This window comes from Phoca vitulina, unplaced genomic scaffold, assembly GCF_004348235.1.
Source record: "Phoca vitulina isolate PV1807 unplaced genomic scaffold, GSC_HSeal_1.0 scaffold3, whole genome shotgun sequence".
In the NCBI taxonomy this organism is placed as follows: domain Eukaryota; kingdom Metazoa; phylum Chordata; class Mammalia; order Carnivora; family Phocidae; genus Phoca; species Phoca vitulina.
The window spans coordinates 13,116,877-13,134,546 of NW_022589706.1; the positions used below are offsets into that span (position 1 = coordinate 13,116,877).

The window sequence follows — 17,670 nt, forward strand, 5'->3', positions numbered from 1 at the left end:
TTCTCCCAGTTTCCAGAAGGACCGCCTCACTCCTGTGTCTCTTCCCTCTCCACACCGCCTGCTGCCCCTTCCTCCCTCACCTTGCGTCCCTGTCTTCTTTGGGAAAATAAAAGCAATGCGGCAGGAACTCCCACTTCAACCCATCCGCACTCCCAATGTCCTCCTCCCTCACGACCACCTTCCCTAACGCAGGGATGAAACGTGCCTTCTGCCAGGAGGACCTGATGCACCTGTGCGTGGCTCCCACCCCATCTCACCTTCCAGCATCCATTTCTCCCACTCCCAAGTTACTCCCCAGTTTACTCCGATGCGCTCTCATTGTCTTTCCCTAAGAAACCTTCCTTCGCACCGAAATTCTTCCTCATCTAGATGCTACCACCACCATCCTCCCTCCCCTCTGAGTCCCTTCAAGCCGCCCCAACCTGCCCTCATGGCCTCCGGTCCACAGAGGGCGCCAAAGCGCCAGGCTGGCCAAGCCAGTGCCCAGCAACTCAGCTTTCTGGGTCCTGATCTCTCAGCATCTCTCAACTGGGGCACCCACTGCTTCCTTCAAACCTGAACGTGCCTTGGTTTCTACGACCAGGTACTCCCCTCTGTGTCCCCCACCCCACCAGCTGCGACTTCTCAGGCTCCTCTACTGCTCCCTGGCGCTTCTGCCTGAACCACCTCCTCCTCCCACCTGCACATACTCCCCCAACCGACCTCCACCACACCTGGGCTCTAAAAACCCCGTACAGTCCACCGGCTCCGAACACCACCTCTCCGCTAGAGTAGAACCACTCCGTCCGCACCGCTACCTGGAACTCCGGAATGCCCACACTCAAGCCAATCTTTCCTTGCCCTCAGGCCATGCTCAAGTCCAAACTTCTCCAGGAAAACAGAAAATCTCCCAGCGCCTCCATAGCCCCACTGATCTCCCCTCTTTTCAGGCTTCCTAAAGCATTTAAACAGTCGGCAGTACAGGATTTATTACTTAATTACAAACATTTGCAATTGTTCCCTAAATGCTGCTTTTGCGCAAAACTTGTCTTCCAACTAGGTTTAGGTTTCTAAACAATACAAGCATTCCCTTTTGTCTACCTGACACTGAGCTGGGTGCCATGGTTGATGTCTGATTATCAGTTTTTTGGGTTTTTTTTTAAGATTTTATTTATTTGACAGAGAGAGAGAGTACAAGCAGGGGAAGCGGCAGGCAAAGGGAGAAACAGGCTCCCTGCTCAGCAGGGAGCCCGATGCGGGGCTCAATCCCAGGACCCTGAGATCATGACCGAGCGGAAGCCAGACGCTTAACGGACTGAGCCACCCCGGCGCCCCCTGATCATCAGGTCTTTGATGGCAAAAACAAGCATAACGTTTTACAAAGTAAAAACCAAAACTCACACACTATTCTACTTTGTTGAACAGTCTGAGAAAAAATATGGACTTTGTCCCTAAGTTACTTGGCAAATCATAAATTTAAAAAAAAAAAAACCCTTTATCTAGAATCACTATGTAACATTATAAAAAAAAACACACACACATCTGAAAATCAGGGCTAAATTTGTAAAACTTTCTATCACGGAAGTCCTTATAATTTTTAAAACTTAAAATATCGAGCAGCATTTCAAATAAAACACAAGAACAGAGTAACTTATATTTCCAACAAAATATTGAAAAGTTAAATTTTTATTCAATTTGGGTGTAAATAATAGGGCAGGAATTAAAGAATTTAATTCTTTAATACAAAAGACTACATAATACAGGAAACAAGATGGGTCAAGCTGAGGATTTCTGCTGGACCTCTCCATAAACACAGCTAAATAAGAAAACAAGTGTTTTTCACTAAGGTAGCTGAAGGGTCCGAGCTCTTGGCTATGCTGAAGTCCAGTTCACCCACTAGGTAGAAATTACCTTATCTTCCATTATTTAAAAAAAAAAAAAGAAAGAAAGAAAAAGAAAATTTCTATCCCATCAATTTTCCTTGCCACAGCCACATCACAGCTCAGCTGAACATGGGGGGCCATACCTCAGGGATTAAAACTCAAACCAGAGAGACTGCCTGTCCTTGACCTGGCCCTTACAGGCTCCTCTCTGACCACTCCAGGCAGTGGACACTTGCCCTTGACATCTAGCAACATCAACTGCACAGCACAGCAACACTGACCATCCCCCTCATTTCCTCCCCCTCGACCCATCCACTCACTATTTGGTTCACAATGACCCATCTCATCCTTCTTGAATTGGCTCAGGATCCTCAGAACCTGGATCCCACCAACTATGTCCCAAAGGGACTTTGGATGCCCTCCTGAGTTCCTTCTGCTACATGTGCACCCCAATATTAGAGCATTTACCATACTGTTCTGGATTCATGAATATTTCTCTCCCAATACTTGTAAGTTCCTGAAGAAAGACCTTGTTTTATTCATATTCTGTAGTGAGTTGAATAGTATGCCCCCAAAAGGGGTCCAAAGTTCTCACCCCTGGTTACCTCTGCAAGTGACCTTATTTGGAAATAGGGTCTTTGCAGATGTAATTAAGTTACGCATCCTTAGATGAGATCATCCTGGGCTTTGGGTCAACACTAAACTCAATGACTGGTGTCCTTATAAGAGAAAGAACAGTATTTGAAACACAGAGACACAGGGGAAAGAAGCAACCTTGAGGCAGAGGCAGAGGCAGAGACTGGCACGAGGGTGCCACAATCCAAGGCAGGTCAGAAACTGAAGGCCCTTTGGAGAAAGCACGGCTCAAATCAAAAGAACTTGATTTTCCAAGTTCTGGCTTCCAGAGTTGTGAGAAAAGAAATTTGTTGTTTTATGCCACCAAATGTGTGGTAATTTGCCACACCCTCAGAAAATTAACACCTAGTCTAAACCTCAATGTGCTGCCTACTACCCAGGAAACACACATACACACACATGCACACACACAACTGTTGAACTAAGAAGGAAGATGAAGGCCAGGGGGAAAGATGAGAAAGAATCTGAACTGCACAGCAGGAATCTGGGACATGGACCCTGCCCCTCAATTTCTATGGGAACTTGGGCAAGTCACCTATCTGCCATGACTCTTTGATTTATTCCCTAGTAAAATGAGGGGACTGGCCCAGAAGACCCTCTACCAGGTCCGATATACCTTCACCCAACTTAATCCAGAACATCAGCTGATCCTTAAATCAATTCTAAATTCTTCCCGCTCACTAAATTCTGCTAATTTTATTTTCATCTAAAGAGGTTTCAGGTGCAAAAAATATTGGATTAATATGACATTTCAAAGGCACTTATATTTTAATCAGCTCATGAAAAATTCACTGAAATAGTTTAATACTATTTAATAATAGTTTAATATGCTTAAGAGTGATTTTCTATGATACCACCTAAAAATCTGCAAAGCAAAAACAATTTACAAATAGCCAATTTAATACTGCTGAAACTGTTGACATTCTGAAAAACTCGACCTAAACTTGAATCACCTGGAGCGCCACTGATCCAGAACCCAATGAATGATGACTAATTTCCGCAAAGTTATAAAGGGATATCTCCAACACTGGGGTTTTCTCCACTTGACTCAAGACTGTAATTACAGGTCCCATACCCAAAATTTCCACTTCAAAGAATCTGGCTAAGAAATAAATAAATACAGCTGCTGCCACTACCAAATGGTCAAGCATCAGAAAAGGAGTCCAACAAAAACTATTTTACCCATTTTCATTCCTCCATAGACAGAAACACATACGGTTTTCCTGTGTTAAACCTTTCGTAATTCAAACAAATGGAAATGTGAGAACAAAGGCGTAATGAGATTTATACTTACCTTACCCATACATTCTCCTTAATTTGGGTTAAATTAAAAACCATATTTTAAGCTTTTCATAGGTCATGCTGCTCCCCTTGCCTTCATGTTTTTATAGTGGTAGCCTTGATTTTTCTTTAGGAAACCAACGGAAAGAACATAGAGGAGCAGAGGGGCTCGTATTTCAGTTCGACAAAATATCCATTAGAAAACACTTAAACTTTGCCAAACCAATTCATCGTTCAGAAAATAAAATCAAGATTCCAAGTGTCTGGCTAGAATGGGCAGAACCAAACCTGCAAAACTAGACCTTGACTCTGAGCACAAATGTAGTTACAAGACCAAAAACTTTTCCTTCCAGGTGGGAAACTTTATCAAGTCCCTCGAGATGGAAGGGTCAACAAACCCAGTTTTCAATCCCAAAGTTCTCGGGCTTTTAAACATGAGTGCTCAAGCACATGAAAACCGGGCTGGAAGGTGCACGACTCACCTCAAATGTATTTCTCGCCCTTAATAACAACTCCATTTTAAAAGGTGCTCTTGTACTGTGATAAAACTAAGAGAGCGAAAAGCAAGGGGAGTCTGGGGTTTTGGAATTACACACACAGGCATTCCAAGTCCTGATGCTGTTTGGTATTCTGCAAACTATTCTTGCAAACTGCACGGCAGTGTAAGTTAATGCGCACAAAAGCTGAAGGACCGGCGCTTCTACGGAGCACTGTGTTTTCTGGAAGCCCAAGCCCGGAATGAACGAGCGGACTGCATGTTTACTTGCATCCTCACGTGGCACCGCGCAACCACAGAAGAGCTGCGCTGGGACTGCGCGGGGTGCGCGGGGTAACCCGAAAACTTTTTACTTTGCAAACTAGCGGAACTGGAAAGCGGCTCCGGGGCAGATTCACTTGCCTTCCCCAAGACGCGCCCCTGCCAAGTCAACCACCCCAGCACCACCCCTGCCAGCAGCTTCACTCACACAAAGGCGCGTGGGTGCCGGCAGGACCCCTCTCCAAAGTTGCGCGGACAGAAAGCGGCGCAACGAGAAAGCGCCCCAGGGAGGGACCCGGCGCGAGGGCTACTCACAGGGTGACCGTGCGGTTGGGCAGCGTGTCGGGGGGCAGGACCTGCGCGAGCTCCAGGCTGCTGCACACCACCTTGCCCTCGGCGGCGCCCGCCGTCCTGCCGGCCCCTCGGGGCCGCCCGTCGTGCTTGCAGCCCGGGGGCAGCGCCGCGGCGCCTCCCAGCAGCGCGAACAGCGCGAGCGGCAGCAGCAGCGGCGTGCAGCCCCGCCGGCGCCCGGGCGGCTCCATGCGGCGGGCCGGGGCCTGCGGGCGGAACGGCGGCTGGCTGGCCTAGCGGGCCGGCCCGGCGCCCGGGCGGGCGGGGGCGCGGCGCGGGCCCGGCGGCGCCCGGAGCCTCATGGCGGCCGGAGGACGGGCCCTCCTCGGCGCCAACATGCTCCTTTGTCCGCTGCGGCGGCGCTCGGCCTCCGGGGAGCCGCGGGGTCACGGCCGCGTGGGTCCCAGCGCCGCTCTCTAGCCCCGCGGGAGCGCCGCCTCCTCCTCCTCCGCCGTCGCCGCTGCCGCCGCCGCCGCCTCCCCCGACCACTGCCCGCGGCGGCTCCTCCCCGCCCGCGGCCGCCACCGCCCCTTCTCCTCCCCTCCCCTCCTCCTCTCCTCCTCCTCTCCTCTCCTCGCGCCTCCCGCCGCCCGCGGCTCGGGTTAGGAGGAGCGCGCTCCCGGACCTGCGCCGCCCGCCAGGGCCCGGGGCCCGACCCCCGACCCCCGACGCGGTGCTCGCCGGCCGCGGCCTCGGGCCAGCAGTTGTGCGGGCCCCGTGGGAGTCCGGTTACTCGTGGAGAGGGCGGAATAAAGTTCTAGTCCAAACTCCAAGCCACGGTGGCCACTCTCCCTCGCTTCCCTCTGCTGCCGTCCAGACAAAGCCGCCCTGTGCGCCCCTGGGGGCCGCCCATTCCGCCCGCGGAGCCCTGGCCTGGAATTTGGAGTGAGGGAGAAGAGCAGGAATGAATTTACTCGGAGAAAGAAAGGAAAAGGAAAGTGCCCCAAGCCAACTGTATCTTCCTATCTCACCGCCGCCCCCCCACTCCCCGCAAGGGATTTCACGCCTTGTCTTGGAACAGGGTCGTCTCATTTGTCCCAAATGCACGGAGCAAGGAACGGGTCCCTCTCCAGAAACGTGGACTCTCAGAAGCTGTTTCTGGCCTTCAGCAGCTCCAGCTGTGAACTCGAAAAGATGCATCTGGGTCCCACTGGCAGCCTTTTGAAAGAAATTTTCTTCTGACATCCACAGATACCTGAGATGTAACCAGTTAGAGCAATAATGACCAAACTAGCCAAGAAACCCCAGCTAAATCTATTACTCTGCTCTGTAGGGCTGCCAGCCCCACCCTAATATTTGCAGGACCAGGGCTGACATACTCTGTGTTTCAATATTTACAAGAAATATGTCAAGCTAACAAATAAAAGATACTCTGTTTTCTTACCTTGAGTAACGTACCTTTATAACACCCGCCAAGGCCAGGTGTGTCTGCTGAGATCTCAGCACGTCCACCCTGAAACTGGCAGGGAGCAAAGAGCCAGACCCCAGCCCTTGGCCTACACACTTCCACCCCCCGTTGCTTCCTGTGCCGGCTCCATTCGTGAACAAGAGGGGTTTTCTGCACATGTATGGATACCTGAGCCCACTCATCCAAGCTCTGTCCAAGACCTCAAGCAGTCACCCTTGGCCTAGCAGGGCATACATCAGTTTTTTGGTCTTCCATTGGGAGGACAATTCTGGAAAGGGGCCTGCTCAGGTCCTAGAAGTAGCCTTGGGAATTTTTTTTTTTTTTTTAAGATGTACACATTTATTTGAGAGACAGCTCTCATGCCCATAGGGTTTGTGAGTGGGGCAGGGGCAGCTGAGGGAACCAGGCTCCATCTCATGACCCTGGAGCTCATGACCTGAAAGGACACCAAGAGTCAGATGCTTAACCCACTGAGCCACCCAGGTGCCCCCAGGAGTTTTTGATCAGTGAATTAGTGGGTCCTGGGTACCTTGGGTTAGGTCTAGAAGCAGGAAGGGGACACAAGCTCTTGGGGAACACATCCCTTGTCCCTGGAGAATTTTTCCTCTTGGGGAGGGGAGCTGAGATGGTGCCCTCTAAAATGCAGAGCCCAGGGCAGGGTTTTTCTTGCCTGGGTCTAAGGCCCCAGCAGAGTTTATCCAAGGGACCAATTCCCAGGAATCTATGGCTAGATTTTTCTCGATAGTAAATAAATCATCTCCATCTAATGTACACTCTTGCATTAATATTTAAATAGGACTTCATTCGACCAACATTTGTTGAGATTCAGCTATATAAATCCAACAGTATCCATTGCTAATAGTACATGCCCTGACAGAAATATTCTAGGTCTGTGTTGTCCAGGTGACTGTTTAACACTTGACATGTAGCCAGTGTGAGGTAAGATAATTTTTCATTTTATTTAATTTTAATTAATTTAAATTTGAGTTTAAATAGCCCAAGGGGCCCAGTGGCTACCCCATTGAACACTACAGATCTCCACACCGATGGGTAGAAAAAGTGGGAGATCATCATCACTATTAAGTAGCTTTAAATCTGTATATCAGGGGTGCCCGGCTAGCTCAGTCAGAAGAAAATGCAGCTCTTGAGCTCAGGGTCATGAGTTCAAGCCCCACCTTAGGCAGGGAGCCTACTTAAAAATAAAAAATAAATACATAAAATAAATCTGTATATCAGCTAGAAGGCAAAAACAAATGCCTCTGTGTTAAGTAGGCAAAATTGCTTACATTTCTCTTGAATTTATGTAGAGAATTATTATCCACTAACACAATTGTCATCATCATCATCATCATCCATTTTCTTTATAAAAGAAATGGAAGCAAAATGGAAGTTTTTAATAGCCATATTACTATCGTCATAGCTACAAATTGTCATGTGAATTTAGAATCTGTGCAGATTTTCACATATTCTGTTTCAGCCTATAGTTGAGGTAACTGTGCGTGTCTGTTTTGAAATTTTTGTACCACACGTACTAATACCAATTTGACACGTATCCTCTTTTTACTTCACTGTGTTAAGAAAGTTATATAAAGTATAGAATTACAAGAAAAAGAATCTCAAGTGGTACCATGAATCCAAGGAGAAACATGGAAGAAATGAAATGTTTTCTTATGTGGATAACTTCAGCCATTCTTGCACAGAAATCTTTGAAAAATAAATCTCCTTAGAGATCATAAGATAGTGGTATATGAAAACTGGAAAGAACTTAAGGAAGCTTATCTCTCAACACTCTAGTCCTTTGAATTATCCAACCCTCGTTTATCATCATTTCTGTACCAGTATGGGTTCATAAAATGGCAAGTCGTCTTGTCTACACTTAGAAAAATCTCAGAGGATGATACCATCTGAAATTTACCATCGCTTACCGTCGCTTACCCTCGGTCAAATCAAAAACTTCGCTTTAATTAAGCTACCCCAGCCCTTTCAGCCTCTTGCCAGACAGGTCTGTCAACTGCTGATACCCCCTTAGGCATCATGAACATCACAGCATTTGAAGTTGTCGGACGTAATAGGTCCTTTCAAAGTTCTCACTGTGTTTGTGATTGTCCCACTTTAGAATATCCTATAGAAACTCCTTGAGAAATGGCTCGTTAACCGTGTTTGTGTACACATAGTCCAGTAAAGCTGTGTTGCTTTAGGGATGGTAGGTGGACCACATTCCACAGCTTCTATGCTGTCAATCTTGCCTTGCTATCTTACACTAGTAGGATAGTAGGAGACACCGGAGAAACACTCCAAATGCATTGTCCCTCCTAATAGGGACAATGTATAACTATGTACGTGTGAATATGTAATAAATAGGTGTGTGTATATACCTATATGCCACCTGGTTTATTGTTAACAATTTATTTTACATGCTTGTCTTCTTCCTCCTCTACCAGCCTGTGAGCTCCTAGAGGTTTTTCCAACCGCCTTCTTAAATTACTCCCACCTCCACTCACTCCCTATTAATTACTCTAAAATCTAGACCAATCATCTAGAATGAGTCTAGATAACATGGCTTGTTCAAACCTGAAGATAGCTCCCTTTTAAAATGTATTTGTTTACATTTTTATGTTGTTAGCCTCGCACACTGCACCACCTCTCTGACGCTCTTACCTACTTTTTATCGCAGACGCTGTCACTTCTGCCGAAGAGCCATTCCCAAGCCTTTTCTCCTTTAGAGACTGAAAAAGCTAACCGTTTTCCCAGCCTTCTTTGCAACCCTGGGTGGCCATAACCTCACTCTAGCCAAAAAGAACCAAAAGTTATACTGTCCAGTATGGTAGACATTTGAGTATTTAAATGTAAATTAGGGGCGCCTGGGTGGCTCAGTCGTTAAACGTCAGCCTTCAGGTCAGGTCATGATCCCCGAGTAGTCCCGGGATCAAGTCCTGCATCGGGCTCCCTGCTCAGCGAGGAGTTTGCTTCTCCCTCTGACCCTCCCCCATCTCGTGCTCTCTCTCTCTCTCATAAACAAATAAATCTTCAACAATAATAAAAGATAGCCTGGTGATGGGTATTAAAGAGGGCACGTATTGAATGGAGCACTGGGTGTTATACGCAAACAATGAATCATGGAACACTACATCAAAAACTAATGATGTAATGTATGGTGATTAACATAACATAATAAAATTTAAAAAAAAGAAAGAAACTGGAAGGACTGACAGTCAAAAAAAAGAAAAGAAAAGAAAACTAGTAAAAGAAAAATAAATGTAAATTAATTACAATTAAATAAAACTAAAAATTCAGTTCTTTCAACACACTATCCACAAGCCAAGTGCCCACTTATATGTGGCTTTTGGATACCATTTTGGACAGCACAAACTCTAGAAGAGTTTCAACACCACAGAAAGTTCTGCTCATCAACACCAATCTGAGGGGAAGTCTGCAGAGAAGACTCAGTACCAAAATTTTCTAAGATAGACTTATAAGAGAATATCTCTCCCACCACCCTCATTCTCCCTGCTTTGGAGATGGTAATGTGGCGACAGGAGACCTGGAGCTGAAGCAGGTATTTTGTGACCACTAGGTAAAAAGCCTAAAGGAAAATTCTAAAATAATAGGAGTGACAAAAATCACCATTCGGGTCACTGAGATCATAGCTGAGCTGGCAAATCGAGCCTGTGGACTTATTTTTATTGGTAATGAATATTCTCTGGTTTAACGCACTGTTGTTATGGTTTTCTAGTTCCTAGATCAGTGTCTGGCACGTAGAAGGAAGTCCAATGTTTGTTGATTCACATAGTTTAAAGTTTGGTCATTGTTAGGTTCCAAATATCCCACACAGCTCTTCATATATATTAGCTGGTGAGTAAAAGCCTTTACGAATTAAATATTTTTGGTACCTGGGCATGAACTTCCAGCAAAAATCAACTAACTTGAGAAGAATGACTGAAGCTTAGTCTTCTAGAATCAAAGGGCAAGGTGTAATGTCACGATTAAATCGACAGGAGGAAAGAAGAGCGATTTTCAGCACTTGAAATGTCTCAGTGACACCTCTATAAACCATTAGTAAAGAGACATTCTCTGTGTATTTTTGCATCATTTAATATTAATCAATTAAATGTGACAGCTGTAGTTCATATTTTTAGCCATTGCATAGCATGTGCTAGAATGCTTGGTCAGTCATTACCCAGGACCCACATAGGAATAACAATAGTATCTCAGATAACCCCCTAGGCTCTTCAGGCAGCACTGGCTCCTGTTCTAGCTTACTAGTTACCAGAAATAGTGATCTTCACCAAGTCACTAAATCTCATCTTTCGAAATGAGCTTGAACTAGAACCAGCTTTTAAGCACTATGATTTTTATCCTGCTGAACCATGAATTCTTTTTTTGTTTGTCTGCTGCAGCCAGACTATTATTGGAACGTATCCCTGTGACAGTTAAGTGCTCTCTTTAGATGACCAGATATCTTTCTGAAATGGTATATTCTTTGCCCACTCCAGTGTAATTACCATCAGTTGTAAATATAAAGAAGAAATATGAGGCAAAAACTGGCCAGCAGTGCCATGTAGGGAATTACCTCAATGCAATAGTAACCTCCAAGTACGCTATCAGGCCGGTCACATAGAGGTTGTGGAACAGAAAGGTTCACCATTCAAATAAAGATACTCAAATCACACAGTTGGTTACATCCATTTAAAACATTGGGTGAGAAGCAGAGGAAAGGGGTGGGGTTGGTTAACCCACATAGGATGGAATGCAAACAGATGAAAGATCACACCACCTGAACATTGGGCCACATGGTGTTCCTGGGAACTGTCCGAGTCCATCTACCTGTCTCTCTCCCTTCTAACTCAGACACATCAATCTTCCCCACTGCTGATACGGTTACAGGGACGAGAGCTGAAGTTTGAGCAAGTTGATCCAACAGATGGAAGGTATCTGGGGCCAACATCTCGTTTACTCTATCAGGGAGATGCAGGGACAATTGTGCCTGACCACGATGATAACTGGCCTGATAAGTAGCCATGGGTTTTATTGGTGCTTCTTGGACAAAGGATACATAGGGCCAGATTGGATATCACCAATGGAGAGCTGGTTTTCAACCCAATAAATATGGAGTGCCTCATGTGCCTTATGCATACCTAGTGAGCCGTAAATACTTGGTGCATAGTCAGTTCTTCCATCCTTTTCTCCCTATGGGTCATTTTCTCCCTTGTCCTGTCATTTTTATCTATTTACCACACAGGTGCCCTACTTTCTTTCCCTATGTCTACCATGTGTCATAAGCTATTTGCTTCTCTACTTAGTGTCATCTATTCTCCTTCCTTTTTTTCTATTTTTATAGCAGAATTAAATATTTTAAAATAACACAGAACACACATTACATGACAGATGAAACAACAGACTTTGGAGAAATTTAGAAATATAGTGCACACCAGAGATGTGGCTAGCTTCCCCAAATAGCAGTATTGCCTATCGGTGTCCCAAAGACAATGTAAATAACCTGTCTTGTTATATCAGCTATCTATGTTCTTATAAGTTTTAGTCCTATGTACCAACAATAATGATCACAATCTATCAGCCAACTAGTAACGATTAATCATAGGTATAGCAGCAGATATGTCAATCAAAAAATTTCCATCTATATTTAAAAGAAGCCCAGTAGCTTCCTTCTTCCTTAGTGTCAGTTAACATATCAAAATCCATTTGTTGAGCTGTACAAAATGGGAAGGTGTATTTGAAATGATACCTTTCTCAACAAAATAATTGTTGCTTCGAGTCAACCTCTGAACCAGTATATTGATAACACATTGTACATCTTGGTATTTGGATTTCTGTAACACGGTTTTTTTTGTAACATATTTTTTAACACCCTCCTATATCACTCAAAAACCTCAAACACTGCTAAATCATAAAATTAGGTTATTTATATAAACTTAGTCAAACTTCTAAATTTTAATTTAGGTATGTTAAGTATTTCTCTCATTATATTACATGTGTTTTGGGTAACAAGATTGTTTTAGTTTATATGCCAATGAATCAAAATGCATGTATATTTTTGTATAACTTTATAGAATGCTAAAATACAGAGGAACTGTGAAAATATGGAGGAAAAAGCATTGACTTTTGAAATTAGGAGATCTGGATTAATATAGTGACTCTAGCTGGGTTACCTTAGGCAAGTTACTTAATTTTGGGGGGCCTGGATTTTCTCATTTGTTGTGAGGTTTAATTTAAGATTCATTTCTTTTTAGAGAGAGAGAGAGAGCATGAGTAGACGCTCAATGGACCGCACCACCCAGGTGCCCCGGTTGTGAGGTTTAATTTAATTTAAAATTTAATTTAATTTAATATGATAACACTGAAAGGTCCTGGAGCATGACTCACACACAATAGGTGCCTAGTGAAGGTTAGTTGAACCTGAACCAAACGCATTGCCTCATATTCCAGATGAAAAAGCTGAAACCTAGAGGTTATGCGAAGGTATCTAAGGTCATACCCTTGGTGCATGGTAAGCCAGCACCAGAAGAGCTGGGAAAACTGCAGGTCTAGCTGGTTTCCCTTTTAAATCTGTAATCAGATTTTCTTATCATCTGGTCATGAGTTATCACTTAAACAAGTCACTTACTAAATATCTCTGCTTAGCTACCTGCAGAATCGAGGAACTAATAATTGCCCCCTATATTTTAGTAATATTGGAAAGGCAAAGAGTCATACATGGAAGAAATCACTGGGAAAAACATTCTAGGTAACCAAAACATATCATTATAAACATTAGAAATTGCAAAAGCACCTCATCTTTAATAACACGACACTACAATTATATATACAGTTCTTTCATCTCTAGATCTCTAAATTCCAAGAAAACGAGTGCTGTGGATATTCTTAGGCAATGGTTCTCCTAGGAAGGCAAAATGGAGAATTGAGACAATCATACACAAAATTCAGGAAAAAGCGAGCCCATATTCTCCACGCTGACTGACTTGTACAGTTGTTTGTCCAGGTAATTACCTCAGTTGTCCTCATCTCTTTGCAAGTGAATCCCCATCACCATACAGATATATGCGCATTCTAAGTTCAGTTCATTATAACTGAGATGCTTCTGAATGTCTGTTCCACGAAGGGAAAGCCTTTGTCTTGTCTATTTCTATGTCCCCAGCACCAGAACAGTGCCTAGCATGCAATAGACACTCCATAAATATTTGTTGACTGAATAGATGAATGAAAAAATAAACAAAAGAATGGATAACATTTCTCCATTCGTTAATTTGTCTTTTCATGACCACCAAATAACCACAACTTAGTTGCGGTACAGTAAGTTAAGCAAAACTTCTATTTATGAACTCCACTCAGCGTAGGTGACTGTGCATTGAAATTTCTCATACTTGCACTCACACCTTAAAGCTATGTGAATAATAGGGGCACCTGGGTGGCTCAGTCAGTTGAGCATCCGACTCTTGATTTTGGCTCAAATCACGATCTCAGGGTCATGAGAGCGAGCGCCGTGTCAGGCTCCACACTTAGCGTGGAGTCTGCTTGGGATTCTCTCTTTCCCTCTCCCCCTGCCCCTCCCTCAGCTCATGCTCTCTCTTCTTCTCTCTCTTTCTAAAATAAATAAATAAAATCTTAAAAAAAAAACCCTATTTGAATATATGATGCTATCACTGCTAGATTATAAATGATAAAATTCCAGCAGTCTGACTCCTGTCTGTCCCTATCAAGAAAAGTTACTCATCTATTTGAGGCCTGTTTGGCTATAAAAGCTCTGTATATTAAATTCTAAATCCACTTCATTAGGTTCTCTAATCTTCATGATATAAAACTCAGTCCCTTCTGATGGGAATATATAATAAAAACAACCTCTCTGGCAGCTAATATCTCAATATATAGTCTTAAGGGAAAAGAGAGAATCTGTCTAAGGCACCGTCCAGTGCTGTCATTCACCTTTACTTGATCCCTTCAGGGGTTATTTGTTACTCAGTCAGCTAAGAACATTCTTTTCTTTGTGTATTCACACCCCTAACCTCCTCCCTGCAGAACTCTGAAAGGAGGAAGTCAAGAGTCAGGTGTTTGTGGGTCTCTGCCCATAACACCATGAAAGTCTATGGTGTTATAAACTACTCCTATTTTAGTCAAAACTATTTCAGGTGAAAGTGACAGAAACACAATTCCAACCAGTTGAAACACAAAAAGGAATATATTGGTTCATATCAATAGCAAGTTGTTTCAGGCATAGCTGGATCTAGGCGCTGAAGCAGTGTTCTCAGGTCTCTCTCTTTGCATCTCTTTGCACTTGGTTGGCTTTGTTCTCTGGCAAGAACTATTCACTCTGCAGTTGGAGAGCCACCAACAGCTCCACACTTACATCATTCTCACTTTGTAAAATCCCAGTAAAAAATAAAAATAACAAAACAATTCCCTTTCCCAGCATTCCCAGTGAGGGATATGATTGGCTTGTCTTGGGTCACAGAAGAGGAAAGGAGAAGGGGCAAGAAGTCCTGTGACTAACCTGGCCTGGGTTGAAAATACACTTTCCCCACCTAAAACTAACGTAATGTGTGTCAATTACACTTCAATAAGGAAAGCAAGAAAGCAAAGAGAGAGAGAAAGAGAGGAAGGAAGGAAGGAAGGAAGGAAGGAGGGAAGGAAGGAAACCAAGTTTTAGAACAACTTATTTAAAAAAAAAAAGAAAGAAAGAAAATACATGTACTGGAAAAAGTGTAGGATAAGGTGAGTTCCCCAAATACATACTTGATGGCAGAAAAAGAAAACTGTCCACTATGCTATCTTTACCCCTAATAATATATTACATAGAGAAAATGATAGGAAGAAAGATTCACTAAATGTGAGTCATAGTTTTCTCTGGATGGGAGGCTTACCAGCAAATTTTAATGTCTTCTTTGTATTTCTCTTTATATTGTTATTTTCCATTTTTATAATGTACATGAGTTACTAATATAATTTTAAAATTAAGTATTCTTTTAGGAATGTATCCATATTATCAAATAAATGAATGAATGTAATTCCTGAGTCCGCTGTGTATAAAGCACTTTCCTGAGTGCTAAGGACAAATTAAATGAATAGAATAGGCTTGATCACCACCATCAAGGTATTTGTTGTCAGATGGGAAGGACAAACATGTACTCATTTAATTACTGTTGTGGAGCTCCTTAAATTCCTTTGGCAAAGGGATAATTACTATTTAAAAGTTACCAGCCGTAATTACTCACTGCTTGTCACCAAATCCCTCTCTTTCATAACAGAGAGATCAAAGATTTAAATATAAAAATATTATCATAAAATATGTTTGAAAATAATATTTATATGCATATATATAATTATCTAGATGATATGTATGTACACAATATACCACAGCAAGACACAAAGCTCAAAATGATATATTTCTTCTCATAAAATTTTAAATTCTGCCTGAACAAATATGACAAAAAAATAAAAAATCAAGTTGCTAAAAAACTTTGTAATATATATGGTAGAGGAATAATTAATATATTAAAAAACTTAGAAATCAGTGAGAAAACATTCAACTATTTAAGAAAAACAGATGACTTATATGAAGAGCTGGCTCACAGAAAGAGAAAAATTAAATGATATGATATGAAAGTATGATATGAAAGAATGATTAGCCTTGGGGTGCCTGGGTGGCTCAGTCGTTAAGCGTCTGCCTTCGGCTCAGGTCATGGTCCCAGGGTCCTGGGATCGAGCCCTGCATCGGGCTCCCTGCTCGGCGGGAAGCCTGCTTCTCCCTCTCCCACACCCCCTGCTTGTGTTCCCTCTCTCCCTGTCTCTGTCTCTCTGTCAAATAGATAAATAAAATCCTTTAAAAAAATTATTAAAAAAAGAATGATTAGCCTCACTAAATAAAGAAATGCAAGCAAACAAACCAACCTACCAAGAAAAATCAAGATACTAACTTTAACCCTTCACATTAAAAAAAATCAGAGAGTTAGATATTACTTGGTGACTTCTAAGTGTTGCGAAGCCAACATTCTCTTAAGTGATTAGAGGCAATATAAATTGATACAACTGCTGGTTTTTTTGTTTTTGTTTTTTTTTTTGGCTTTCTTCCCCAGCTTTCTTGAGATGTAATTGACACATAACATTGTGTAAGTTTAAGGTGTCAATCTGTTAATTTAATACATTTATGAATTGCAAAATGATTATCATCATAGCATTAGCTACCACTTCCATCCCATCACATAGTTTCCTTTTTTTTAACCTGTGTGGTGAGAACATTGAAGAATCACTTTCTTAACAATCCTCAAGTGTATGATACAGTATTATTAGCTAGGATCGCCATGTGGTAAATTAGTGATACAACTTTTTTGTAGGACAATTTGGGATCATCTTTCAGAAAGATTAACAGCAAATACCCTTTGATATAGCAATTCCATTCCCTGGAATTTTTCCCTCAGATTCAGTACCTACATGTATGCAAAGATAGCAGACATAGAACATTGGTGCATTTTTTTTTTGTAATGACAGAAGACTGGAAATTACATATATGTCTACTAATAAGTTGAAAAAAGAGAGTGGGTTCCATAAGTATGGTAAACCACAAACGGAGGTCACTTCGTTTCAAGGGAACTTGACGAAAGACAATGAGAGGAGCTATATGTAGTGATCTGTGGTGATCTCCCAGTTAAGTGAAAAGAGAGATAGAGTGGATCCCCATTTCTATAAATAAATGTGTGTATGTTTGTACTGTGTATACTGAATATTTCTGGAATGATATAAAGAAACCATAAATAATGAAATCTCACCTCTGGGAGAGGGATCGGCAGTGAAGAGACTGACATTTCATACTGTAATTTTTTTTATTATTTGATTTTTACCAGTTTTATACCTGCCTTTACTTTTTATTAAAAAGACAGACTGATTTTAAAAATAGACTGAGAGCAAAAATTGTAAATACATTTTTCAATTTTTTTGGCAGCAGTAGATTACCAAATCATCATATTTGTTCCAGAAAGAATGTCTTGAAGGAAGACTCTTAATGATCCAGGTGTAAAAACTATAAAGCAAGAAGGTATCCATTGCCAGGGAGTCCCCACCTCCTGTTTTTTTTTTTAAGGGGTTGAACAAAACCGCTCTTTTTAATATTCCTCCAAATGTAGAACTTTGTAGGTCTTTGAGGGCAAGGTGTGTAAATTTGCATACGAACAAAGGAGATTCCTGGGAGCTTAGGGATGGAGACAGAGGACCAGAAAATCCTTCTGAGGCTCAATGGCTTTATATCTCTGACGGACTTAGTGGTCTTGAGTGGGTTCTGTTGTGAGTAACATTTTACCTGAACTCAAGGAGAGCTGCCTGTGGAAGATTCCTGCAGCCTAAAAGAAAACAGAACATTTGGGAAGATGAGA

The 17,670-nt window shown here is 42.6% G+C and overlaps 1 protein-coding gene across 1 annotated transcript in view; it reads right to left on the reverse strand.

Annotated features, from left to right (window-relative positions):
• The window catches only part of ADGRA3 (adhesion G protein-coupled receptor A3), a 132,025-nt gene extending 126,947 nt beyond the window's left edge, over positions 1 to 5,078 (reverse strand). The window contains exon 1 of the mRNA XM_032400097.1: positions 4,852 to 5,078. Within this exon, the coding sequence (XP_032255988.1) occupies positions 4,852 to 5,078 (227 nt within the window). The remainder of the gene's footprint in view (positions 1 to 4,851) is intronic.
• Between the last annotated feature and the right edge of the window lie 12,592 nt (positions 5,079 to 17,670).